This window comes from Scophthalmus maximus, chromosome 3 (genome assembly GCF_022379125.1).
Source record: "Scophthalmus maximus strain ysfricsl-2021 chromosome 3, ASM2237912v1, whole genome shotgun sequence".
Taxonomy (NCBI): domain Eukaryota; kingdom Metazoa; phylum Chordata; class Actinopteri; order Pleuronectiformes; family Scophthalmidae; genus Scophthalmus; species Scophthalmus maximus.
In genome coordinates, this window is record NC_061517.1 from 9,945,354 (window position 1) to 9,971,090 (window position 25,737).

The following is a 25,737-nucleotide window of genomic DNA, read 5'->3' on the forward strand; positions in this document are numbered from 1 at the left end:
AGATGAGTGTTTTACTCTTGTCCCTCGTGGCTTTGGGTAGGGTTACTTTTGCCTGCTTTCAAGATGATTTTGTTTAATGAAAAAAAAAGAATAAATAAACCTTCCTGCACAGCAACGGTGATGGATTTAGCCCCTCACCCAGGAATTTCTAAGACTAAAAGAATCTCAGATCTTTACTGGACAGGATATGAAGGATATCTGCCACAGCAATCACAGAACATGTGCCAGTCAAACACGTGTGTGTGTGTGTGTGTGTGTGAGCGTGTTTGTGTGTGTGTGTGTGTGTGTGTGTGTGTGTGTGTGTGTGTGTACGTGTGTGTGTGCGTGCATGGTGTGGGAAAGAGAGAGGGAGTGCATGATTGCACATGTAAGTACATTTGTGTGGTTTGGATTAAGAAGCCCCGATGTGCTGATCTACAGCCTGCCTTGAGTTTTCTCAGCGTATTGGTTATTAAGGTAAGAATTTGCGCATTGGTGACCCCAGATATCTAACTTAAGGCGGACTGTATCCACAGCTCTACTTGAAACCGGGGCATGGCTACAACAGAAGCTATTCCCAAGTGGACCAGTCAGGAATTCTGTTAGATTAGCCCCCAATCCCCCTAAAGCACGTAGGCGTCAGTAGTACATCCCAAAGGGAAAAGGAGATTTCAATGCTTCGCATGGTATGTAGACTTTGAATGTATGGCCTCCCAGTGCTCATGTCCCAGTCACCAACACAGTTGACTTTCAGAAGTCAGGATCTTTCCGTCTTAAAATTAAAACCCAAACAAGCACATTTACAACACGCTCCCATGTCCTTGCTGACTGAGGGTCCCTCTCGGCCGTGTGAAATGATTGTGTGAAAAGCTGCACTCCAAATTGGCTGGGTGTGACCGCCACCGATTTGCCCGTCATTCCATTGCTTTTATGAGACTGACAGGGCTGCCAAAAGAAAAGGGGAGTGAAACCCTATGGTTCAAATTGAACAAAACAGTGAAATAAACAAATACATGCATGCAAAGATGAAACCAGGCACAAACAGCCTTAGAATAAAACAATATATTAAGAGAAAACTCTTTTGGACTGACCATTCTTTTGAAGTGTAACTGTCACAACAGCTGTGTGGAAATGAGGATTTTACATTTGCACCTTTTGCTAAACTGTGGCCACAAGTGACAAACAGTCAGCAAACTGAATTCCCATTGTCCAGAAATTTCAATCGAAAGCTTGCGACCATAAACCACATTGAGCTGACTATCCTACCAGGCAAAGTAAGACTGGCTGCAAAATCTCTGAGTGCAATTATCTCAGCAAAAGTTGTTTTTTTTACACTTTCTTTTTAACTTTCCCACCTTTTTTTAACCTAATAAATTCCTTATATCCATTTAGGCAAGCCAATATAAGTCTAAAGCATCGCCTCTACAAAGATGAAAATAACTAAAGCGCAGGTTTGATGTCTGTGTGCACCCCTCAGATGGGAGAGTGACAACCACAACCAATCTTCAGTATGAAAACACCCTTTCTCTTCTCCTTTCTGACCGTTAAACACGACCAAATCGCCACACGTGCTTCCGTCTTCTTGCAGGTCTTTGTTTGTCTACCCATGAATCCTGGCAACCCTGGTGCTTGGGGAGCAGGAAGGGATGTAGACTGGAAGCTGTGAGAGTAGAATATGATTAGCCACAAATGCAGATCTTCACGCTGCAACCCGGCATCAAACTCAACACATGGCCAGCGCCGTCTTTTTCTGCGCAGCGCCAGCTGCATGAGACTAAGTGAGTTCTCGGATCAAATGTTTACTTTGGACTGGATTCCTTCCCTCAAGAAAACTACAAGAACAAGACACCCTGAATCTGAACAGAGAGGTGGATACCCCTGTCAGGTTCTGACACCCCACCTGGTAAAACAGAGGAAATGGTTTTAGTGTATGTGTCCCAAAAACACATACACATGCACACACACACACATGCACACATACACATGCATACGCTTTTTTGAAAGCAATATAATACCTGCTGTGGGCTAAGTGGGTTTAAACGAACAGCAGTTCAATGTCACCTGAAGAGATGTGGTGTAGGACATAAGTGAATGCAAATGTACAGTAATACTTATGTTTTTGATGTTGCTGTGCTCCCTCCACACTTAAATATATTTACACAAAGATCTCCAAAGTCACTGGCTCGTCCACGGCAGCAGTCCTCGGCCCCGCTCAGGACACTCCAGTAGCTTGTGCGCTGGCGTTCTGTGGGCAGCCGGCCTGACTTTCATTAGCCAGCTGTGGTTCAGTGGTAATGCGGATATGGAGAAGGCCCAGAGCAGAAATGTGGATCCCGTCCAGACCAGGACCGAGGCCAACGTCTGTTTACTGGCCAGACACCGTGGGTCAGAGAGGTAAACAGCACCTGACGAATAACAGACCGAAGGTGATACGGAGGGGACGGCAAAGGGAAAGAGCGAAGAGTGCTTGTGGAAAGATAGTGATTCTCCTCCTGGGTTCGCGGCTTTGTTTGTCGCCAAAGTGTTTCGGTTGCGGTTCGAAAGAATGCTCTGCTGCAGCTTCGAGTGACATCACGGCGGATGAGCAGCTCCTGCAAGTGGTTAGTGATTTGGGTTGAGTGATTTAAGCCCCTTAATTATCTGTTAGCCGGCATACCACATTATACCACTCCTAACAAGTTGTAGGATTGTTTCTGAAGCCAGACGTTTTTCTTTTTTTGAATGTAGATGATTTACTATGTTCAGTTGTCTCTTAGTTTTGTTTGGAGTAATGCGCTCAGCGCCCCCGGCTTCTTCAAACCTCTCCCATGTCAGCTTCAGGACCCAACCTACTCATCCAAGACCCACTGAATTCTCATCTACAGTCTAGCTGCTGCACTCAGCCGTCAGAGGCCATGTATCCCATATCCAGGGCCATTATCTCTTCTTCACAGTTCCATTAGGATCTTGGAATGAGCTCAAACCACTCTGGTCAAAATCTGCATACAAACTTTATCCCAATTGCAAAGTCGATGCGAAATGTCCCGTTCCTGGTAATATCTAATGTCTTCCCATGCGGCCGTTGCCAAGTCGTTGGCGTGGCATCGGGCCTTGCTCAGTGTGTATCACATGGCTGTGTTTATTGCCTGTGGTTTAACATCGATAGAGAAATGGCCTCTTGTGAGCCAAACACGTGGCCACCTGGCTCCAGCGAGCCTGCCCACAACTCGGGCACGTACACACATGCACTCATACTCACTGACAGAAGCTTGTCCAATTAGACAGACTTGATTGCAGTGGTGACAGCAGCAGGAGAAGACAGGAGACAGCTCTGGGCTCAGATTAGGGACGATCGGCCGGGATGAGTCTGGGATTCTGGCCAGCAGCACTGGAAGAGAGATGGAGCTGGAGAGAAGAAGGGAAAGACTTTAGAGGAAATTGTAATTAGGAGTTATTTACTTAATAGCCATAATAAACTTCCCCTGATGAGAATTGATGTTCCTTTTGGGTCTGCTAATGATTGGAGAAGTGAGCTAAGATTTCAGAGAGCGCAGAATAGAAATGCGAAAGCAAAAATAGAAAGATTCTGATAACAGATCAGACCCGCAGTCTCGCTGTTCTGCTGCCGTGAACGATGGACCCATAACTCAGCTCGAGTCCGGACAGGGGGGAAGCAGCGGGATGGAGGAAGTGGAGTACGGTAGGAAAGAGTGGGATGGGGAGAAAAAAGTACACAGAGGAGACAGGGAGAGGGAGATTTACAGTTGTATTAGAGAGATGCGGGAATATAAAAGGGAGGTGGGGATTTTTCTGTGGCTTTTTAAAAGCTCCCTGCGTCCCAAAGACAGATCCATGGCTTTTCAGAATGAGCTACAGCACAATCAGTCAGGGGGGACTCTACTCGTCTGCGGTGCCATCTGAGAGCTGAAGAGGTAACAAGAAAAACAGGAAGAGGAGGGAAAAAAAAACAAGAAGACCAAACATAACTGAATACAAAACTGGAACATCGTCAAACAGCAAGACGTTCTGAGTTCTGAAAATATTTCATTCACATTTAAATTGCATTACAGTGGTTATACCAATCACATGATCTTAACTCAAGGTCCACTCACAAAACTGTGCAAGGCTTTCAACCACATCGCATGGTCTTCATCCTCAGGTAGAGGTTTGAAATCATCAATCTCAGGGAAAACATCTAAATGTCTATGTTAGAATTAGAGCTTGCGATCAACATACAAAACACTAATGGCAACGAGCAAACTTGATGCTCTGATGAAGACTGTGACATGAAAGCTCCAGAAAAAGTCAGGAAGTGGAAAATGAAGTTAATCTCAGGAGACACAATTCCTCCAGTTTACCTAATTTCCCCCGTGGATAGTTATTGTCATATTCTGATTTCGAGGAGGTAGAGCTGATCAACTGATCAAATGTTGGTCGTTCTACTCTGAATCCCAAATAGCCCCTGGGGTTGTGTGATAGAGAAGTGTTGTGTGAATGAGTGAAGGTGACTGATAGTTTAAAGCGCTTTGAATGAATACATAATTAAATCATGTTTGCCATGTTTTTTAAAAAAACAAGTAAAGAGTCATTTTCTTGACCTGATTCATTTCATTCTTGTCCTTCAAGGACGAAATTGATCAAATGTTTGTTTTTGTTCAGTTCATCATTAAAAGGATACCTGGGACAAGCCACGGTAAAGAAGTCTTCTCAAATTTTGTCTCAGAGGGAGCTCCAAATATGATATATCTACAAAAATATGCACCTCCCATACAAATCAGAGGTAGTTAGAGGTTATTTTCTCAAAGACCTGATGGACTGGCTATAGACAGCACAAAGGCCCCTGTGCACATTCACGTTTCCCTTACATTCACTGAGGGGAAAAAGCAGTTAAAAGGAGATTTTACTTACAAGAAAATACCACTGTTCATTAAATGTTTGAACCTTTCATTCCTAGGGGAAAGTCCTCACGCCTGCTGATATCATGTTTCATACTCGACATGTTGGGAGCAGAGGAGGAGGCACACGGAGGGAGAATTTCACAGAGGGCATACGCCAAGGAGAGGTTTCTGAATTTTGACATTAAGGGGGGAAAAATATCAAAGCAGACAAAAGTAGTGCGTGTGTGTGTGTGTGTGTGTGTGTGTGTGTGTGTGTGTGTGTGTGTGCGTGCGTGCGTGCATGCGTGAAAAGTCTGAATAATACATAAGAAATCTCTGAATTATTCACAATTAAGTGAGTTGGTGGCGGTGCGGGCGGCAGGGTGGACCAGGGGAAATAAGGCAAAGAGAATTTTCACAAATCAGTTAGAAAGCAAAAACAAGGACCGTGGAAAAAGCGGGAGAGACTTTCACACCCAGAAGAAAACAGTGACAGATGAATTCTCGTCCTTAAAAAGGGCCTTTAGTCCACTCAAGGGCTTCCTCTCCCCCCTGTAACTATTCAGTAGGTTCTCCCCTGGGTGTGGGGCTACCAGTAGGGGTCTGCTTTTGCCTCAGAACCCTGGCGCGCGCACATGCGCACACATGCGCACACACACACACAAACACACGCACACACACACACACGCACACAACTCAAAAAAAACAAGGGTAGAAAGAGAACATGAGCAATGGAGAATGAGTGTGTGTGTGTGTGTGTGTGTGTGTGTGTGTGTGTGTGTGTGTGTGTGTGTGTGTGTGTGTGTGTGTGTGTGTGTTTGTGTGTGTGTGTGTGTGTGTGTGTGTGTGTGTGTGTGTGTTTGTGTGTGTGTGGGGTTGGGGTGCAGGGGTATTCAAATCCTTTCTGCTATGACAAGGTCTGCCAGAGTTCATGCTCTGAATGCCACAGCCAAAGACAACACACACACACACACACACACACACACACACTAAAAATGGAAGTCAGAGATCAGTCATCTGATGGGCAGGTGGGGGAGAATGAAAGATATCTGATGGACTGGTGTCGGCTGGGAATAGGGTCTTCACTGTGCTCCACTCAAAATGACTCGTCCACTGTTGAGTCACGCTGATACGGGTGCCGACACTTTAATGTGCTCTGTGACAACAGTGAGGCCCGACCGTGGAGGTCGCCTCTGTTGTGTCGGCGAGTCTGCTAATCACAGCATGTACTTGTTTCACCTCTGCAACTTTAATTAGTTCGCCTGAGAGAATTTATTGGCCAGCTGTCGTGGACTTGTGCTGTACATGATCAGAAAGGCAGGCAGACACACAGACATGGACAAACACACACGTCTGCTGACCAGACCTCAAAGGTCTACCGCTTTGTTTTTAGCTCCTGGCTTTAATCACTCCAGCAGATCACTATAACAGAGCATATCGTTCACACACTCTCTATCTCGCTCTCTCACTCCCCTGGTGTGTATGAAATTTCCAGGAGGGATTTTTAACGTCGACCATCCTCACTTTTAGTACCCCTCATCCGCCCCCGTCCACATGTCTGGGCACCAGAGCTCACAAAGACGTGCACGCGCCCCCACGCACACACGTACGTATGTACGTATGAGGCAGACAAAGAGGGAAAACTCCAAGGAAGAAAAAGGTGAGAAAAAGTAGCAGCTGTGATGAAACGTGTGTGTGTGTGTGTGTGTGTGTGTGTACAGAATTCACACAGAAATACATATATAGTTATTTCATGAGCGTAATTGAACTGTTATGCATATTTTTTTGGCTTTCAGTGTTACATCTGAAAACTATAAGGGTTGAAACTGTGCACTTCACTGCCAAGGTTTGTAAATATTTTTTTTTCCCCCAATGCAGTGTCTCAGTAAGCACTCTTTCCACTTCTGTCCCAACATCTTTACCCGCACATGATGTAACGACACGGGCAATTACCAGAAAGGCCTTTTTTTTGGACAAGCTATTCGTTATAATTATGCATATTGCCATACATCAAAGTGGCCATAGAAAGAAACAGATTTCACATCAGTGGGCCAAAGACCGGTTGGCAGGCAGACAAATTGCAACAATTAATCTACACAGAAAGAGGGAAAACGTGAGAAACGCAAACTTGTGACTAAAACGTCTGCAGAAATGTAACATTTAGAGAAATGCAGAGGCATCGGGATGATGCAAAAAACTGAATTGCACTGAGTCTCTATGCCGATGATCCTGCACATCCCAACATTTTTAAATTAAATTGTAAATTTGATTTAAAAATGTATTTCAAATGTTTGGGTGATCAGAAACCCCTGGATCAATTAATACATTAAAAAGAATTCCCCTCACACATCGAACAACAAGTTATTCTTTTTTTTCACACTGACATTAAAAGGCAGAGTCAATGCTCGGTCAAGAAGTTCGATACTCCCGTGTGTGCGTAAACACCAACAAACCACCCTCCTTGCTGCCGTGAAGCGGGGAGGAAGGAGTTCGGGTGAATGACTGAGAAAGAAAATGAGGCGCCTGCGTTTACACTGGCACGGTGAGCCGCTTGTGAGCGCCATGGAAATGACCAGCACTCATCTAATGGAGGGAAGGCTTCACCGTGACTGCCAGGGCCTGCTTTCAGACTTTGAGGTTCCGCACAATCAATGCGGCCCGTTTCCCAGCCTGCTTTACTTCCCCTGGGCGGCCTCACCAAACAAAATAAATAAGAGAGGTTAAATGGAAAATGGTTGCCATACAAGGAAGATGGCAGGAGATCGTTCCCTGAGGGTGACGACGAGGATGCGTGCGGCACAGGAAGGCTGGACACTGGATGAGTTGTGTGCGGACTTGCTGCACACTGTAATTCCAGCTCTAATGGAGGGTCTGGAATGCCACGGGTGTCCCGGCAGTGTCATGTCTTCATTGACAATGTGCAATATTTCATCCCCGGAGAGGAAAATGAATCTGCAAATAATTGGCGTACATTTCCTTCCATGTCGTTCCAAGCCATTTTCTCCACTTAATTGGATTCAAAAGGAAAATAACAACCATCGCAGGGGCCCAGTGGTTCTCAGAGTGGACCGAAAACACAGAGCTGATCTTCTTTTAAAGATGTATGTAAATATTCAGAGGAGTTTTCATCTTAAAGCCTAGCATTAGCATAGATTTCACGATACCATCTGTCGTCTGGGAAGAGGACGGATTTCGTGTATTGGTATTTGGATCTCCATCAAAGAGACCAGACTCAATTGATTCAGATAATTACATTAGATGGATTTAGTCCTTTTCACAGCGGCTTCATGGTTATAGATGGGTTCATGGAGTCGGCCGCGACATGTCACAGCAGTGACGTCCAGCTGGAGAGAAAGAGGGTTCAGGAGGGGCAGAGGGAGAAATTCATGAGTGAATGGAATGATGGACCAACAGGCTAACACAAGGCCTGTCCCATCAATCACGCTCATTGAAAACACGCATTTGCACGCAAATTAATGTCTACATTTACAATATCAACAAGAAACGGTTCTATTTATCATAAGGTAGACAATAAAGGCTCATCTAATCAGGAAATAAATTAAGGAATATATGTGTGTGTGTGTGTGCGCATGCATGCGTGTGCATGTGTGTATAAAAAAGGTGTACGCTGAGGAAATTTCTTAATATTTCCTTGTTGCACACAGTACCCTCAGCCATTTCTATCTAAGGCTTAGGCCTCACATTACCAAAAACTAAAGCTACATTTACAATGAATGTTAAAAGGGAAGTTACACTAAGTTGTAAATCTTTCCAAAAAAAGCATGACTGCCATCTAGTGGAGGAGAAAGACATAACTCCAGACAGCCACTAAAACACAAAGCACTGACAAGTGTTTTCTATCAAAAGTGTTGTTTTTATTCAATGAATATTTGGATCCAATAAATCATAGAGAATTAAAGGTTGGCTGAAAAACATTTTGAAGAAAACAGCTGAGATGTGATCTTCCCGTTTGGCCAACCAACTACCATTTACCAGTGGGGGCTTCATAAAACAAAAAATTATTTAGGAACACAAAGCAATGATTATCAATAATGTGTGAGGTATGGTATCTCTACTGTCACACAGTGACACATAATTTATTGTCCTCTAGCAAATGTATATGTCACAGCCGGAGCTCTTTAATCCGTACTTTTATTACGTAGAAATTGTGGTGAACACTTAAGAGCTCTATCACTGATGAAGGTGACAGTTTTGTGTAGGATATTAATTACTATTCTTACCACTAATTAACATTACAAAATATTTTAATTCACGTTACTTGAATTAAAATAGTACTAGGGGATTGAAATATAGTACTAGGGGATTGATTTTGGCGATGAATGGGATGCAATTATTATAACTCTCGAGCTTCTCCGCAATGCAAGACAGCATACTTGCTGAGATTAGAGAAACCACCACCAGAGGGCACCATTGACACATAGTTTACTGCAGCGCCACCGTTCGGATGACCTGATAACATGTTTGCTTATTTAACAACAGGTTACAATTTTTGCTCATGTACAAACCACTGATAAAGTTTCCCCAGGCCTTCTGAGGACCTTTGGGTCTGGTGTTAGATACCAAGCCCCACTGCCCTCCTTCAGTTTCAGAAGGATCCAGCCCTGTTCCCTGCTTACGATTCCAGTGTGAGCATGGACGTCCACAGCGGAGCGGCTTCAATCCACTGTAACACCTTCAGGCAGCTCCACCACCACGGGGGCACAGTCATCCAAGTCCGCCTCGAAATCCCAGCGGAACTTCTTGGTGAGGTGGGCTTTGAACTTCTCCGCTCTCTTGCGGAGTGTGCTGTCCATTCCAGGTCCACTGACAAACTGGAAAAAGTCCTGTGAGGAAACAAGTCGAAACATGTTAATGGCTTTTAAGAATGAATGTAAAATTTTGAAGTTCTGAGTGATGCCTCCCTTTTTTTAAACTCCATATTTCCATACCAACTGGAGTTTGTTTACATTTTTAGAATGATTTGCCACATCCTGGTAATTCCTGATACGTTACAACAGCATTATTTTCCTGGGTTGAGAAAGGTTAAAAAATGATTTACTCATGCCAAAAAAAAACTCCCAATATGAACCATTCCGAGAAATTTGACAATAATATTTTTTGAGACCCGAATCTTATTTAAAATAAAATAAAATAAATTGACCACGGCTGAATTACATCTAGCTCTTCGATATAGAATTGATATTTTTCTTTTAAGTTCTTTTTTGTTTTCAACGTGTTGAGGTGTGACAGTGAAAGCCTCTGTCCTACTGACAGCATCTTGTATACGAATTGACGTTCATTTCTTTTTCTGGTGTTCTGGGTTCGGGCCTCTACCTGCAGCGTGGAGGTGAGGAAGTTGCTCTGCGACACGATATCCACAAAGAAGTCAGGCGGGATGTCTCCGAGCTGGTGGTAGAGCACGGTGATGAGGCCCAGGTAGAGTTCCTTGCGCTTCCGCATGGTGTCTTCTGAGCGACACAGCAGAGCCAGCAGATGCTTCCAGTGCTCAAAGCCCTCGTACACATTCCCAAGGAGGAAACACACAAAGGCAAACTGCAGCTCACCTGAGAACGGAGGGAGGAACGTTAAGGTGGTTCAAAACACGTGGGATTTGTTGATGACCGGATACTGGCACGTCTGACACATACCTAGGAGGTTGAGAGGCTGCAGCTCGTAGTTCCTCTCCAGCACAGTCTCCAGGGCATAGCTCAGGTCCATGCTGCACTGGGTGATTTCAGCTGGCGTTGCCCCCGGTGGGTAGGTCTTGTCGGGGATGACGGAGAAGCGCAGCTCTGTCCCCTCCCTCTGCTTCATCTTGGGCAGCCGGTCGAGTCCCTCCTTCATGCTCTGGCAGGCCGTGTCGTTCCTCGGCTGCTCGGCCCTGTCCTCGGTGTGTCTGAACTCCACCTCGGGGACGACGTCACTGTAGGCGCACACTCTCCCAGAGAGCGGCTGCAGGCCTTTGGCCAGCTCGTCGCTCAGGCGGTCGGTGAGCGACACCCACTTCCTCATCACCTCGTACGGATAGGGGCCCAGGAAGGGATCCAGCTCCCGCAGGTTCGCCCGGACGCGGCTCACCTCCTCGTCGTTCGCGGAGGCCGAGAAGTCCAGGTCCTCCTCTTTGGCGTCCCAGTTGGCCAGCAGGATCTCCCTGGGCTTGAGGGACAGGAAGAGGCCCGTCTTGGGGCCGATTTGGCCTCCGCAGCTCGGCGAGTTCACGGAGCTGTAGTGGAGGAAGTGCAGGCCGGGCGGGATCATCTTCACCCCACGGAAGCGAGGGCCCACCTGCCAACTCTTGCAGTCGATGCCCAGCTCTGTGCCCCGGGGAACGCCCAGCAGCACCAGGGTGGCGCCCTCCTCGAACAGCCTCAGGGCAACTTCTGGATCCATGTCGGCGGTGCCGCCGCCGCTGGCCATGTCTTCCCTCGCTGCCCGTGTGGAGGACGACTCAACTCACAGCCCGCAGACTGGACCAAGCAACGGCCGCCACACGCCGCGTCCCACTGCTGAGTGACAGTTTATGATGTTCAGGAGAGGCGCTCGTCCACATGTGCACGCGCGACAGTCAACGCAGCGTGGTGCCGCCTCGCCGACTGTTTCGCATCGCTGAAAAAAATATATACATGTGACGGAAATTAAGTTTCAATACGTTTTCCTTGACGGGAATTAATGTAAGCGTGCGAGCAGCGACGCGTTGTACCTTGAAAGGAGCCTTTAATGTTGATGCTTCGCACCGTCGCGGAAATCGTTCAGTCGAGCCTGTGCAGCATGTAATCTGTTCCGGATAGAAACAGCGCTGTATTCGAGGAGTTCCGCTTCTGTCAGAAGTTTACCACGAACACATAACATGCCGCTGCTTACCCTGAGTTCAAGTATCATCTCAATACAAAACATATCTTTCATGTTATTATGCTGTGGGGTTGATCGGTTACACTTAACGTTTTCTTCTATGAACCATTGAGGTCCGGTTTTTCTGTTCATTAATCTATTCATTGTCACATTTAATTTGCACGACAGCAGTAAACAAGTCTGCTGTTGGTGCTTTACCTTTTCATAAACTAATTAGATAGATAGATAAATAGTTGCTTTATTTACACCAAGCTGGAAAATTCCTGATACCGCAATTAAGACAATAATAGTAATAATGACTAAAGATTTTTTAACATTTTTATTATATGGCTCCACAATTGATACAGGACCATTACATGCGTATGATTACATATCGACAACAAAAACAATTAGATAATTGTTACAACGTGAGAGACCTTGGAAAATGGAATGGAGATTTTCAGTTTTTTTCTCATTTTGTCTTTAGCTTATCTGTGGTGGCTGCTCTAAAACGATTCCACAAAACAAACACCATTGCTGACATGCAAAGTCAGGGACAGGTTTAAATTGTCAACAAAAAAACAACACCCAGAACGCGACAACAAAAACATTTATGGCATTGCAAAAAAAAAAAAATGTGGGTCATAGGTCGTGTAATATCCTCTGTTCAATGCAGTGAATTTACTGGAAATTCACATGGTACCTTCATAAAAGTAGAGGGTTTACAGGAATCAGGAAGACACAACCTCTGCTACTTTGAGAGCATATAGATGCTCTGAAGTTTCTGCCAACAAGTGATCAATGTCTTGATAACTTTGATTACCCTGTTCCGCTTTCTCTTCTTTCCTCTTATTTTCTTGACAGCCGAACAAGAGTTTCTCTTCCCCTGAAAACATTCAACCAGGTCAAAATTATTGCTAGTAAAAAAGTTCACTTCCCCTCCAGTTTGATGATGTCTTATCAGAGGAGCATTATTAAGGATATCCTTAAGCATATGGATTATCTGAAAAACCATTTCACCAAGCCCAAACTTCCACTGAAATGATTTTTCTCTGGTACAATTGAAAACCGCAACATTGATTCAGTCAACAAAACCCCTTCTCCTCACCAGATAATCAGGACTGCATTTGTGAATGATGAGCTGCTCCATGCTCTCCACTGGCTTCTCCAGATCAAACTGCAGCCTTCCGCCCCTCTGACACCGTATCTGCTGTGTCATACCATAGATTGAAACCAGGATGCGACGAGCCTGCCGTGGGCAAAAAATGGCAGGAAAAAAGTGACGAAAATAAATAGCATTATTATTATTATTATTACCCTGTCCATGGTGCTGAACGTGTACACACTGCCGTGCCAGTTACCTTTCCCGGGGGACAGGGGTCTTTGTCTTTGTAGGTATTAAATGAACCTGTCAAATTCTGCAAAAGAGCAGCCACACGTGGATTTATTTTTTTTGACTCTGAGTCAAAATTGCTTATCATTTAAAAGAGAGAGAGAGGGAGAGTGAATGGAAATATGAGACAGTGGCAGCAAAAGCTGCTACAGTGACAAACACTGGAGGGCAGCCTATCACCAGGTAGGTATTCAAACAAGTGTTTGGAAATAAACTCTCACACACATATAGACGCATGCTGGTTAATGGAGTTCAAAACATTCGCACAGTTAAATACAGGTCCATGTTTTCATACCAGATTCTGCAGCTCGACGAGGATGACCACTCTGTAGGAGTCCAGTATTTCCTTATAGTTACATCTACGTTTGCCACAAGTGTTGGTCAACAACAGAACCACCAGGACACTACGGAGTAGAGTTCCGGTCAGACACTACAGAAAAAGAGAAGAAGAGAAGTTCGTCTCATTATAAATATAGACATTTTTGAAAGACCATGCGTCACTGTTCTTCTGGCTCCTGCTCGGACGCACGGCGGACGCACGGCGCGTCCGTCGGTGTCCAGACGTTTGGCGCCGTTTGGCGCAGCACTCCATCGTGATCGTGTGCTGCACACATTTCTCTGCTCTTTTGCTGCGTAAAACAGGTGCCAGATGTGACATGTTCAACTCAGACAACCTCACCATTTATCATGTTCTGCAGCAGGAACCTCAGACGAGCAAAGCCATGTCTGTCTGCGCCAGGGCGATCCGAGGAATCAGTCCTGATCCTGCGGTGGTCATTGTGTCCAAAACCGCTTTTCTTTTCTTTTTTGTCTTCCTCCCTAGACGCCTATTTTGACACTTCCTCTGGTGGAAAGGTTAACACCGTGGCGCGGAGACTTCCGATGAATTGTTACGTGATTCTCCCGAACACCTAAAACAACACGCTCCGGCTTCCTTCCCCGTCATGGACTGCTGCCGCCGGGTATAGGATTTCACCGAAGTCCAGTCCGATCGAGTCTGGGGAAGACTCTTCTGCACTCAACCACTCAACTTCAAATCTTTCGATTTCGCGTAACAGACGAGATGCCGAGGAGGAGCTGCTGTGAATGTGGGGATGCATTTCTCCCGCGGCGCCATTCGACACCAACATGCAAACCATTGTCAGAGTGGGTGGTTTGAAATTCTACACAGAATCACCAACATGCTGCAGGAGTGAGGGGTAACTCCCTCAGAAATATAAGTATGCAATTCAAATCACAACAGAGCATTTTATGATTTAACTTGTCTGGGAGAAACAGGGACTGGTGCAATAAACTTTGTTTATTGAATTCCTGCAAAGTATTTTTAAACATGTATTTCAAGCAAGCTGTGTAAAAAAAGAAAAGAGCAGATCATAACTCATGACTACCACGAGATCACTGCCAGACGTTTTTATATACACAGTCACATCGTATTGAACAGACAAGCATTTTTAACTAAAGACAATTTGAGACAATAACAACTGACCACTTGAAGCCTACAGTCCCCCGGCTCAAGCATCAACCTGTGTGTGTGTTTGGTGTATTTCTCTCTCTCGACCCAAATGATTCATTTTCATTCCCACGTGTTTATTCTTTCACATTCTTCAAACAACAGTTACTGAAATGTGACTCGTGTACACCAAGCAGCAGAAAAAACAGAGGCATATCAAAGTGAAAACAAATTCATCAAAATGTTGTAAAAATAAAAAATGTAGGGAGGTTAACTTTTAAATCATATTAAATCATTACTGTTGCAGCCAATCATGAGTTACCATAGGTTGCATGTGGGGTTTTTTTCCACTTTGACGTCATTAACCCAGGATTTTCTGTTGGTTAGAACAGCAACTATGATTTAATATGGTAAAACAATACAACATGAAGAGAGTCGAAGGGGACAGGTGTCAGTACTTAGTTCCAGAGGTGGGCAGGTTGAGCTTGTCCGTGGCCGATTACCCTGCTACACTTGTGACTGCCAGAGTGCTCCAGGTGGTTTTCAGTCCAAATGTCCCCCCGATGTCTCAGAATGTGTTCTTGATCTTGCCGGCCACAGTCGTTAAGATCTCTCCCGTCTTCAGCTGCCAATTCAGGACGTGTTTGGACTCGGCACACCACAGCTCTCCATGGCGCGGCTCCGCGTTCTCACAGCGCTTGCGCACCTCTTCCTGCTGCTCCTGATGGATGCAGCGAAACAGAGAGGTTGGACAAACGCATGCACAAACAATTTTTGGTCGCAAACAACCCCCTTTAGATGAATCAGTAAAGGTAAGAGCAACAACATTTAATGTATGTATGTGCAAATTCTTTTCATTAACCTTTTCTCTTGGCCACAACAGATAAAGAGAGAGTATAAGATGTCCAGGGCAGTAATAGCACATACCACTCAGATAAACCCAATTGTGTGAAGTTCATAGGCTTAATCATTCCAATGTTACCTGATATCTAGTTGCACACACACACAAGACTCCCACATTGAGAAGACAATAGTATGATTCTTACTTCTGTGCCATGTTGCAGCTCAAACTTGTAGAAGAGGGCCCAGGCATCGCCCAGATCCGGCTCAATCTTCACTGTCCTGAGGAACCACTCTCTGGCTTTGGTGATCTTACGCTCGCTCCAAAACAATCTGAAATGTACGCACGAGATGAATTGAGGAAAAACAAAGTGTTGCAGCAAAATGTTACATGATGATAGATATGATTTAAAAAACCTGCACAAATTGAGAAAGAGAAAAGGAAGACAGAAGACAAAAACGCAGTCATACTTGGCTACAGCGAGCAAGACGTGGGGATCGTGTTCACATTTCTTCAGAGCGTCCACACTCTTAGTCTTCCGTTGGGGCCTGGCCTCCAAAAACACAGCCTCAGCCCACAGGATACCTTTGTAGGAAGTGGAGGAGTGGGGGGAAATTGAGAATTTGAGATTTTCTCGATTATCCTTTTTGTGTATCAAGATTTCGGACACTAAAATCCGACAAATGTCCTGCCTCCTCGTGAGACTCACCTGAGTTGGGGCACTCCTGCAGGGCTTTGGCCATCAGCGTGTTGGAGATGTTTTTCAGTCCGGCCCTGAACTCCAGTCTCACCGACTCCAGCCTGGTTAATATGATCGAGTACACATCATTGTAAATATATATTTGTAAATGAATATGTCCAACTTTAAGGGCTTCCTCAAGCAGCATCCTGCTTTTGCATTCTAGTGGCTTTAATTACACTGTCTTTGTTGTGTGTTTCCTCACCATAGCTCAGGGCTCTGTGGGTTCTTGAGTCGCGCCTTCTCCAGGATCGCTCTGGCTCTGGTCAACTGTCCCACTCTCTCTTCAAGATGAGACAGCAACAACCACAGGGCCCCCGAGTGGGGACACTTCTTCAACTAAAGCAACAAATGAGACGTAAACAATTAACTGGAGAAACACAAATTGTCATGTAAAAAAGTGAACGTTCTTTTGCAGTTATTTAAAAAGACCTACAGAAACCCCTTCCCAAACACCTCCCTCTGCCTCACCCCTTGGTTGTAGGCCTCTCTGGCCTTGTCCATGTTTTCACACTGCTCCTCTATCTGGCCTCTCATCATCCAAAGTTTTGGAAAGTCCTCGTAGTGTTTCAGGGCCTCAGTGCACAGTTCCTGGGCAGCCTCAATGTTTCCCAACACCCACTCCAACTTCACAGATTTCATAAATACCTGTAGAGATGACAAACGCACACAAGCTGTATCACCAGGAAATATCTATAAACATGATCTCGTCTTTCAAATTCCCCTTGTAGCATAGATGAATTTCTTAGCTCAATACATGCAATTCAAACACGCTACCAGTGTTCAAATGTTGTCAATATCAACCTCCTACGGCAAAGCCCACATGCATTACTGCTTTATTACCACTGTGTATCTGTCTTATCTAACAAGACAATCAGCGCAGCTAACTTTGAAGCAGGCATTCTTTAGTGACATCTCTCAGTGAACACCATACAGATCATTTAAGGAGTGCAGCCAGGCCATCTGACAGACTTAGTGATGGTTTGTTAGAGCGGATTGTTTTGAGATGCAGAAACCTGGCAAGCCTGAACCTGAGAAAAACAGCAGATTTGTAGAAACAACCTCTGGTACCAAGCACCATTAACTTACTATAACATAACTTACTAAAAACACAAAAACGTCCCCTGTACAAATTAACAGCCCATCATCATCTTCACCATCACATTACCAGGCATCAATCTAAAGATTCCCACCCTTAGCTGACAGGAAACTTAACCGAAGGTTTCCATTGAGAAAACATAAATGCATTAACCCCCCCCCCCCATCAGATAAGTGGATTTGGACAAAATAACCCAAATGAGAGTTTGAAAGAGGGAAGTTTCTTATTGTGCTTTCCCACTCTCACACTCACCCTGGCTGTCGGGGCGCTGCTGCGGGCCTTGGCCAGCAGTCGACGAGCTCTTTCATACTCATTATTCTCAGACTCCAGTTTGACAGCAGCAAGCCAGATCTCTTCACTGTTAGGGTTAGCCTAGAAAAATAAAACATAGGTGGGGCAGAGGTACAACATGTGGGAGGGAAAAAGAGGGAAGGAAAACATAGAGTTAGACACAGGCTCAGGTGGAAACTGCATGAACAAGTCAAAGTTTGTATGGCTGTGTCATCACCTGGAAGGCCAGAGCCAGGATGCTTCTGGCTGCAGGCACATCCTCAGCCAGCCACTTGGACTTGGCCCCCATCAGCCACAGGACCTCTGCCTTGGGACAGTGAGCCACAGCTCGCTGGAGCAAGGCCTCCAAAGACTCCCTGAAAGATTAAATGGGCCATGAAAGAGTAAAGGATGAGACAAAGGCATGATCTTAAACATAGTAATTTGTTGAAAAAAAAAAAAGAAAGAAATATGTGAGGAAAATAAAGTGACTGCCAGCTTTTAAGTGAGCTTCTAGTTACCTGGTGCCATGGCTCTTCTCAAAGTAAGCAGCTCTGAGCCAGACACTTTTTTTACTGGGGAACATCTGCAGGGCGTGGGCATAGATGGCCCTCGCACACTCCAGCGCGCCATGGGCCACACACTGAAACATAACAGACATGCATCTATGAAGTTACACTCTGATGGCAAATGAGTGCGTGAAGGACCTCTCAAGGAGTTGGGATGTAAGCACGGCCTGCGTTTTGCTTTTTGTTGACGTTTCTAAAGTGGTAGCAGTACTGACACTCTCTGAATCCTCCATCCAGGTGTGTTTACAGTCCTCCTCCTCAATCCCAATCCCAATGACGGCTCGAATCACGGCCTGGCAGGTAGCCACGCTGCCTGCCTTATCACATTCCTCTGCATCCTGCCAACATTGAGAAGAAAAGAAGAGATGTTAGGTTGCTACACAGGAGGAGAATACAAAAGGTTCAGGCGTAAATTACTGACACCTACAGTAGGTCACCAATTTAGGAGGAATGGTGGTGCTATTCACATGGAATTAATCACACACCTGATATGTAAATAAACCTGCAGTACTGATTGTGAAATATAGATGATTTACAGTTCTTAGATAATTTGGTTTGGAAAGGTGGAAAAGCTGATGTCTTAATACAAAAGGTTTCTTTTCAGACAGCCAAACCCTGTAATTTTAGAATTCATCTGTCGTTGGTGTTACACCGAGTGTACTGGCAAATGATCAACCTACCACATTAACACCCTTTGATGTTGTAATAAAAGACTAGGTTGTCAGGACAATGACAAGATAATGTGTGAGAAACTTAGACTGGTGTTAATGTTTATGATTGCAAAACAACTGAACTGCACTAAAAATGTCAGAAAGTGTCTCTTGTATTCTTTTGCACCCAGAAATAACAGACGGCCGCTTTGCCAAAGTATGCTGGCATGCTGAGAAACACATGACGCAGTCTCTTACCCCTCAACATCAACATTTAAAGGCCCAACCGTTCATTAGTTCACATCATAATTTACAGGTTTATTATGACAAACTATAATCAAAGAGTTTGAGAACTACATGAAAAATTTCAATTGGCCGATCATAAGTGGAACTACAGTCTGGATTTACTCCAGTGGATCTGAACATTGCTGATTTGTGACATCATGGGGGGGGGGGGGAGATGGTGAGGACCGAACCTCACAATACTGCGAGTGCAGTTTGTAGATATTTACATACATGCTCACGGGTGACGCTGCAACAGTGCCTAGTGGTTAGTGTGTGGGGAGCTTCTCCTCTGTCCCCTTTCATCTTGAATATTTTTCTATTATTCTTTTTTATGACCATAGGGAATGAAATTATTCATTCAGTGCAGTTTAAAGACAGCTGCAGTGAATCCTGCTATCTCTCTCTCTCCATTATGTCAAAGAAATCACCAAGCCACAGCAACACACCTGTATCCACTGCTCTCTGTTGATCTCCACACCGTTGGCGTGTAGAGAGGTGATGGCTCTGTCGATGATCTTGTCCACCATCTGGGTGTTGCCATTGGCCTCCTCCAACTTGGCGGCAGTGATCCAGATGTGCCGATCAGTGGGAATGTTCTCTCGAGCTTTGTTGAGGACACGACGGGCGTTCTCATACGTTTCTAACCGGGCCAGCGCCAGCCACAGCTAGAGACAGACAGAAAGAGTTCAATACAGATGTTTTATTTGTAGCATTGCAGTGTGTGGAATCCAATCGTGTATGTCACGTTGTCTGAAAAAAACTGAAATGAAAGCATGTGCCAATCGTACCTCCACACTAGTAGGGCAACACTCCACAGCTCTGCTTAGCATGATCCTGGCATCTTCTGGTTCCTCCAGCTCAACTGCCGTCTTCCACAGTCGAACCGACTTCGACACATTCTCCAGGGCTACATGAGAAACAATTACGTGTGAGCTGGCATGTGTTTTGCTCAAGGCAACAAACTAAACCACAAAAATGTAAATCCTTGGGCCTTGCTATAAGGGAATGTTTAACCAATCGGTTATTCTGGAATAATAACAGCAACAAAAAGTAAGACTGAAAATACACTGACCTTTATTTATATTGGCAAAACATTGCGTACAGTGGCAAAAAAGGGAAATGGAGACTCTGATGCTTTTGTATTCACTGTTTTGCAGTGAATACAAAACAATAAAAACAAACACTAAACTGCATATCCTGCTATGAAAGCAAAGTTCAACCGTGTCTGTGAAAAAGAAAATCGCAGAGGCAACTGAACATGTAGAAGCGGAGAGAGGAAGCTCCACATCTATCTCTGTCACTTGGGTATGCTGCTGGGAAATACAAGTGTGTTTGTGTATGTGTGCGTGTGTGCGTGTGTTTGTGTGTTTGTGCATGTGTGTGCGGGCGTTAGAGCACTGACACCATGGCTCTAATGAGGTGCTTGGCCTTGATGAAATGCCAGAACCACAGCTGCCAAACCCTGTGTGTGCAGGGAGTGAGTAGTTATGTGTTACTGCTTTCATGACACAATGGACGGATTGGGACTGGTTGTGAATTTTCGCCTCGCAGAAACTAGTGTCTTCCTTTTGGCAGGCAAATTGAACTTATTCATGTGGGCACTGCTGGCAAGGCACACAAACCAATCCTCACAGCAATGTGACATCAACACGTCTTTTCAAAACTTCTACTTACCTTCTCACAATCTGACATTATAATAATAATAATAATAATAATAATAATAATAATAATAATAAAAAATTTGATTCATAGAGCACTTTTCATTGCTAAAAGCAATCTCAATTTCATTGGATGTACACTAAGATAAGTACGAGTTGGAGGCAGTACTTTATAGTCATTTTTTAATCTGTCGTTCCGGGTGATACTGCTTGACAGCTTTACCTTTCCTGAGGACTCGTTTCTTGGCCCTGACATCTGTCTCCAGCTCCGCGGCTCTGATGTAGATGCGTACAGACCCTGGCAGGTGGCGGACTGCCTGGGCTACCACGGCTTTGGCTGTGTCACCAGGCTGGAGCCGGGCAGCCTCCAGCCAAACATCCTCACTCTGATGGGCAGCAAGGACCATTTCCCCCATTTAAAAAGCAGTTGAGAAGCATTACTGTGTGCTATAATGTAGCACAACTGCAAGACAAAGAACTGATGCCTGATTTGTCATACTACCAGCGGTGCTGTAATACACCATCCAAGGAGATAATATTGCATTCAAGATTATACTCCGAATTGGCTAGGGACACGTGTGCATCTGCAAATAGATGCCTGTCCATTATCCTTTACCTTAGGACACATCTCTGTGCCTTTCATGATCAGGTTCCTTGCCACCTGAAGTTTGCCAGTCACCTCCTCCAGCCTGGCAGAGGCAATCCAGGCAGGTGGGTGATGGGGATTGGTCTCTCTCACCGATTTCAGCAGCAGACGAGCTTTCTTGATGTCACTGGACACGAAAAGCCAAAATTAAACTGTCAGACACACAACTATTTATTTTACACACATATAATAGGGGTACTTCTGTTGTTCCCACTGTGTTTCTACCTGATGTCCCCTCCATGTGTGGGGATCATGGAGTTAAGATCCGTCAGGTAACCCTTAGGATCCACCACTGTCTGTCCACTCACTGAGTCAGACACCTGAAGACAGAAAAAATGTAAACACAGAAGAGAGAGAATGAATAAATGCTGTGTGTCATCTACAGCAGAGCATGAATCGCAGAACCAAGTTAAGTGCAAGGGGCTGAGGATGATGCATCAGTTACCTGACTCAGCCTCATATCCATGAGTGTGTTTCTGGCCTGACCAATTTTCCTCATGTCCAGCTCTCCTGTCCCTGGCGTCATCAGACCAGGGGTCATACTTCCTGGATAAGGGGTGTTCAGACCTCCCAGCTAGGGAAGAGATAAAAACAATCATTAAAGAGAAGAACTTTATAGACTCTGAGAACTTGATCATGGCATGTTTAAAAAGATTTGTGAAACACAGGTCTAGATCATGTGACACTTTACTGGCCACTGTAAATGATACATGTGGAAATCCCTGAAAGTCTGAGCAACATTTGAAAATGCAACGGACAACCTTTTTAAATAAATTCAGTTATGTGGTCATGTATAGCACCTGCATGAACAACCAATCAAGTTGCGATCAATCGACAGAAACACGCTTTTATTTCCTGTAACAAAGTAGATGTCCCCTGAGATTACATTACACTGTATTTTGTATAGTTGAAGTGATGTGCTTGTCCAAAGTGAGATATCATGACTCCTGCTGGTGTTGGCCTGAAATTACATCAAATCACTCACTGGTGTATTATTTTAGTTTTTGCATGTATACTAACCCCCTGCAGAGGGTCAACACTTGTGTGGTTCTCTCCGGTCTGCAGGTGTTTGGAGAAGAAGCTGTCGGGGACAGGGGTGAGTTTTTCATGGCGGGGATTCCTCTGGCGCTTGTTCCTTGCATCTCCAACCTCAGGTATGCTAAGCCACTCCTCTTCTGACACCTCTGCCAGCTTTCTCTGTGACAAAATAGAAAAAAGGGAGGATGAGGTTCTTGAGATTGAGATATCTTTTGCAAACTTCTTACAGCCAGTTGTGAAGTTTTCCTATTCAAAAACAGTTTTTACCTGACATTGACAAAATATTATCACTAAAATGTTGATAGACAGGTGTAAGAGGACAGTCGATGAAAACCGGGTGAGTTGGGGTGGAAAAGAAGCGCAACAGTTTGGTATATCATTTGAAATTTTGTACCTTTAGATCTGAAAACTGCTGCTGAATTTTAGGTCGCTCCATACGATATTTCTCGATTTCTTCCTTTTCTCTCAGCTCCCTAGAAGAACACAAGACAGCTTTAATAATGACACTCACCTGCATTATTAATTGAAAAGGCCACCCCACATATAGACACTGTGTAAAATGTGAAAGGGGTATGTGAGGAAATAGAATTTTTTTATTGTAACCTTCTTTCTTTGCGTCTTTCATCCATCCTCTTGTCTAGAGCTGCATATATAGCATCTGCTTCTTCGTCGTCTTTTTCATAGGGCCCACTGGAAAACAAGCTACCCGCATATCCATTGAACTACAAGGGGGGAAAAGCAGCATAATGTAATGAGCATGAAAGTAGATATCATATATTCAATGATATATACATATACAGATTAACAGTCTAGTCAACTTTGAATTGTCAAACTTCATTCAAGAATTTACCACGGATAAACACCAAATAAAAAACAGCCAGAGACAATCTAATCATAGGCACCTCATCATAGTTGGTGTCGTTCAGATCTTCCTCATCTTCTTCCTGGTTCTTTTTCATTTGGTCCCCAACCGTCCTCTTCCCTGGGGGCGCATGCCGATCATCCACTGGATCATTGGCATCACGAGCGGGACCAATATCAGATCGGGTGGTGAAACCAGTTGCACTGAAGAGAAGCACATTTTTAAACATATTAAACAAATAAACAACAACATCACCAAAATTGACAACCATATCAGTGTTTTGATAATTTTTACTGTTCAACTATTTAGACCATGCTAGCTTGTCAGGTAGTTAAACTGAGTTTATTAGCAAGTAAACCGTATCAAATGTTGATGTCAGAGCATATGAGAGGAGACAGAATCATGTTTGCAATGTAAAGTGAGAAGTTATGTGCACTGCAACTGTTTTTCTGTCTTATAGGCCCATGTGGCCTGCCACTTTTTATGAATGCTTGGCATGTGAAAAACGTCACTGCCCAACTAACTACAGGGCCAGCAGGTATTCAGCTTCAGCTCTATTTGAAGCATATTGTTAACATAGCATGATCCTGGCATCGTCGAGGGGCTAATATTAATACAATTTTCTTTACATTGTTTCCTTAATTTCACATAACTAGAACGTACATGAATACATACATACCGTGCTAATGGCTAAGTTAATTTAAGTAGCTACTGTGAAATGTGTATCTTCATAAAACTATGTTTCTATTTAATGTTACGATTACTTTTCACTGAAGCTCGGTTGCCAGTATACGCGTATTACAACACAGGATAACTTGCTAAACAACTGACTTCAGTTATTAGACACAACTAGGCATGTTAGCTAGAGAGCTGTTAGCAAGCTAGGTAGCTAAATTAGCTCACCCTCTACCGAGACCTGGGACGTAGCCCAGCGGAGCGGGCATCCCCAGGAACGGCTTCTTCTTTTTCCCCATGAGTGGAGAAGCGAGGGGCATTACCGGGGGTACACCGGGAGCCCCCGCCGCCCCCGTGCCTCCCCCCGACCCTTTGGGAATAATTTTAGACCCTTGTTTAATATTGGCGCTAGCCATCGCTTCTTCAACGACGAGTGTGCTCCAAACCGGATCCACAACAGTCGCACTTCCGTTACGAGCAAACGGCCCCGTCCCTCCAGAAAGATCCGTCCGTGTTTGTGACAGCGCCCCCACGGGTGAGGCTGGTTACTACTTATTTTCTTTTCTCTCGTGTTGGCTTTTCAGTTCAAAGTTGATGGTGTGAATCCTATAAAATTAAAATTTTCCACAACACGTTTTCTGTTTGTGTGATTGAAACTATGTTTTAATAGTATTCATTATTTTTCATGCTGATATCACTTTTTCACAGAAGCCACAGGAGGGCGTCACATCCTTACAAATTCCATGCCTATTGAAATGTTTGCACTTGATCAAATTTTAAGTGGGCCTGTAGGATTGATACATTAGTCTTCTTAGTGGGCCTGTGGGGGTCCAGTGGGTGAGTCTTCATATTTTTTATATATATATGTTAATTTATACACACTGATACTTTGTTTATTTTTTATGTTTATATTGTACTTTGAAATTTTCATGAGTGTTTTTCTTAGGAGAATTTAAATGCAAACTTCAAAGGCCTATTTATAATGAGTATGGTGATTCAATTCAGTTAAGTCATCAGCATAACATGCTATTTGTACATTTTATGACCTTATTTAATTTCTTCCCTTGACTCAGCATCAAAAATAGACCCGTGACCCCAGCCATGCCACATATAACATGGCTGACATTTGTTTAAAGAAACATATTTCCTAACCTTCCCATTCTTTATCATCTCAAGGCTTTACCAGGGCTCCTTCATTTGAAAGGATCAGTACGTGCTCTACAGTAAAACCAAAATAACTTGATCGCAGTTTATACCGGCTTTCTATAAAAGTAGTAAGTTATCAGTTAGTATAATTTAAGCCATTTTGTAAGAAAGGATATTTACATGCATGTAGAAAATTGAGCCATACATCTTACTTGATTTCAATATAGTTCTGACAGACGTGTGTGACAGCGATCACTTATCTTACATTCTGAGTGAAAAATAATCATGTTGGAGCGTTTGGATTCAAACATGAGACTAGAGATGGCAATAAAGTTAATTACATTCTAACATGATATTTCTTGGTTCCATCCCGAGAGATGAAGTTAGGCCATACATCAATTAGCTTCAGTCACGTTTAATTTCACCCACCCATAGTCTGCACCTTGGCCCAGACCTTCACATTTTTTTTCATTTACATTGCCTGGAGGGCAGACTTCATTTCACTCCTGGGAGAAGATGTTATGATGAAAATAGACTGTCACACACATTAGAAGATATATAGCACGCAGAGCCGAGAACCAATTTAAACACGAAGTGCAACTCAAGTCTTGATTTCATCCAGCTGTTTCACTGCTTCTTGGACTTTTACTGTAAGTATTTCAATGATTCCTATGATCACATGTCATGTGCAGCTTGAATTCACATTACATGTTTCTTTGCAATTGAGGAAAGGCAGTAAAGACACCCGTTTTC

At 44.2% G+C, this 25,737-nt stretch overlaps 2 protein-coding genes across 2 annotated transcripts; both read right to left on the bottom strand.

Annotated features, from left to right (window-relative positions):
• Nucleotides 1-8,688: 8,688 nt before the first annotated feature.
• Nucleotides 8,689-11,679, bottom strand: aar2 (AAR2 splicing factor). Its single transcript, XM_035644670.2, has 4 exons — nucleotides 11,536-11,679; nucleotides 10,484-11,441; nucleotides 10,170-10,399; nucleotides 8,689-9,679 (listed from the first exon to the last, which is right to left on the bottom strand). The coding sequence occupies exons 2-4, from the start codon at nucleotides 11,250-11,252 to the stop codon at nucleotides 9,512-9,514; spliced, it is 1,167 nt and encodes a 388-aa protein (XP_035500563.1). The 5' UTR covers nucleotides 11,253-11,441; nucleotides 11,536-11,679; the 3' UTR covers nucleotides 8,689-9,511.
• Nucleotides 11,680-14,336: 2,657 nt separating this feature from the next.
• prpf6 (PRP6 pre-mRNA processing factor 6 homolog (S. cerevisiae)) lies at nucleotides 14,337-24,295 on the bottom strand. The gene is made up of 21 exons (XM_035644669.2): nucleotides 24,067-24,295; nucleotides 23,204-23,366; nucleotides 22,905-23,023; nucleotides 22,696-22,774; nucleotides 22,284-22,460; nucleotides 21,709-21,837; nucleotides 21,489-21,583; nucleotides 21,234-21,390; nucleotides 20,841-21,003; nucleotides 19,748-19,866; nucleotides 19,406-19,624; nucleotides 18,240-18,362; nucleotides 17,977-18,098; nucleotides 17,694-17,832; nucleotides 17,438-17,557; nucleotides 16,558-16,734; nucleotides 16,292-16,425; nucleotides 16,057-16,148; nucleotides 15,818-15,932; nucleotides 15,553-15,679; nucleotides 14,337-15,227 (listed from the first exon to the last, which is right to left on the bottom strand). Exons 1-21 carry the CDS (start codon nucleotides 24,252-24,254, stop codon nucleotides 15,075-15,077), a joined length of 2,910 nt encoding a protein of 969 aa, XP_035500562.1. The 5' UTR covers nucleotides 24,255-24,295; the 3' UTR covers nucleotides 14,337-15,074.
• Nucleotides 24,296-25,737: the final 1,442 nt, after the last annotated feature.

Coding starts and splice junctions, on each gene's coding strand:
- aar2 (XM_035644670.2), bottom strand. CDS start 11,252: ATGGCCAGCGGCGGCGGCACCGCCGACATGGATCCAGAAGTTGCCCTG. Junction 10,400..10,483: donor GCAGCCTCTCAACCTCCTAG/GTATGTGTCAGA, acceptor CTCCGTTCTCAG/GTGAGCTGCAGTTTGCCTTT. Junction 9,680..10,169: donor TCCTCACCTCCACGCTGCAG/GTAGAGGCCCGA, acceptor GTTTCCTCACAG/GACTTTTTCCAGTTTGTCAG.
- prpf6 (XM_035644669.2), bottom strand. CDS start 24,254: ATGGCTAGCGCCAATATTAAACAAGGGTCTAAAATTATTCCCAAAGGG. Junction 23,024..23,203: donor ACGACACCAACTATGATGAG/GTGCCTATGATT, acceptor CCCCCCTTGTAG/TTCAATGGATATGCGGGTAG. Junction 15,933..16,056: donor GCAGGAGTGCCCCAACTCAG/GTGAGTCTCACG, acceptor CTTCCTACAAAG/GTATCCTGTGGGCTGAGGCT.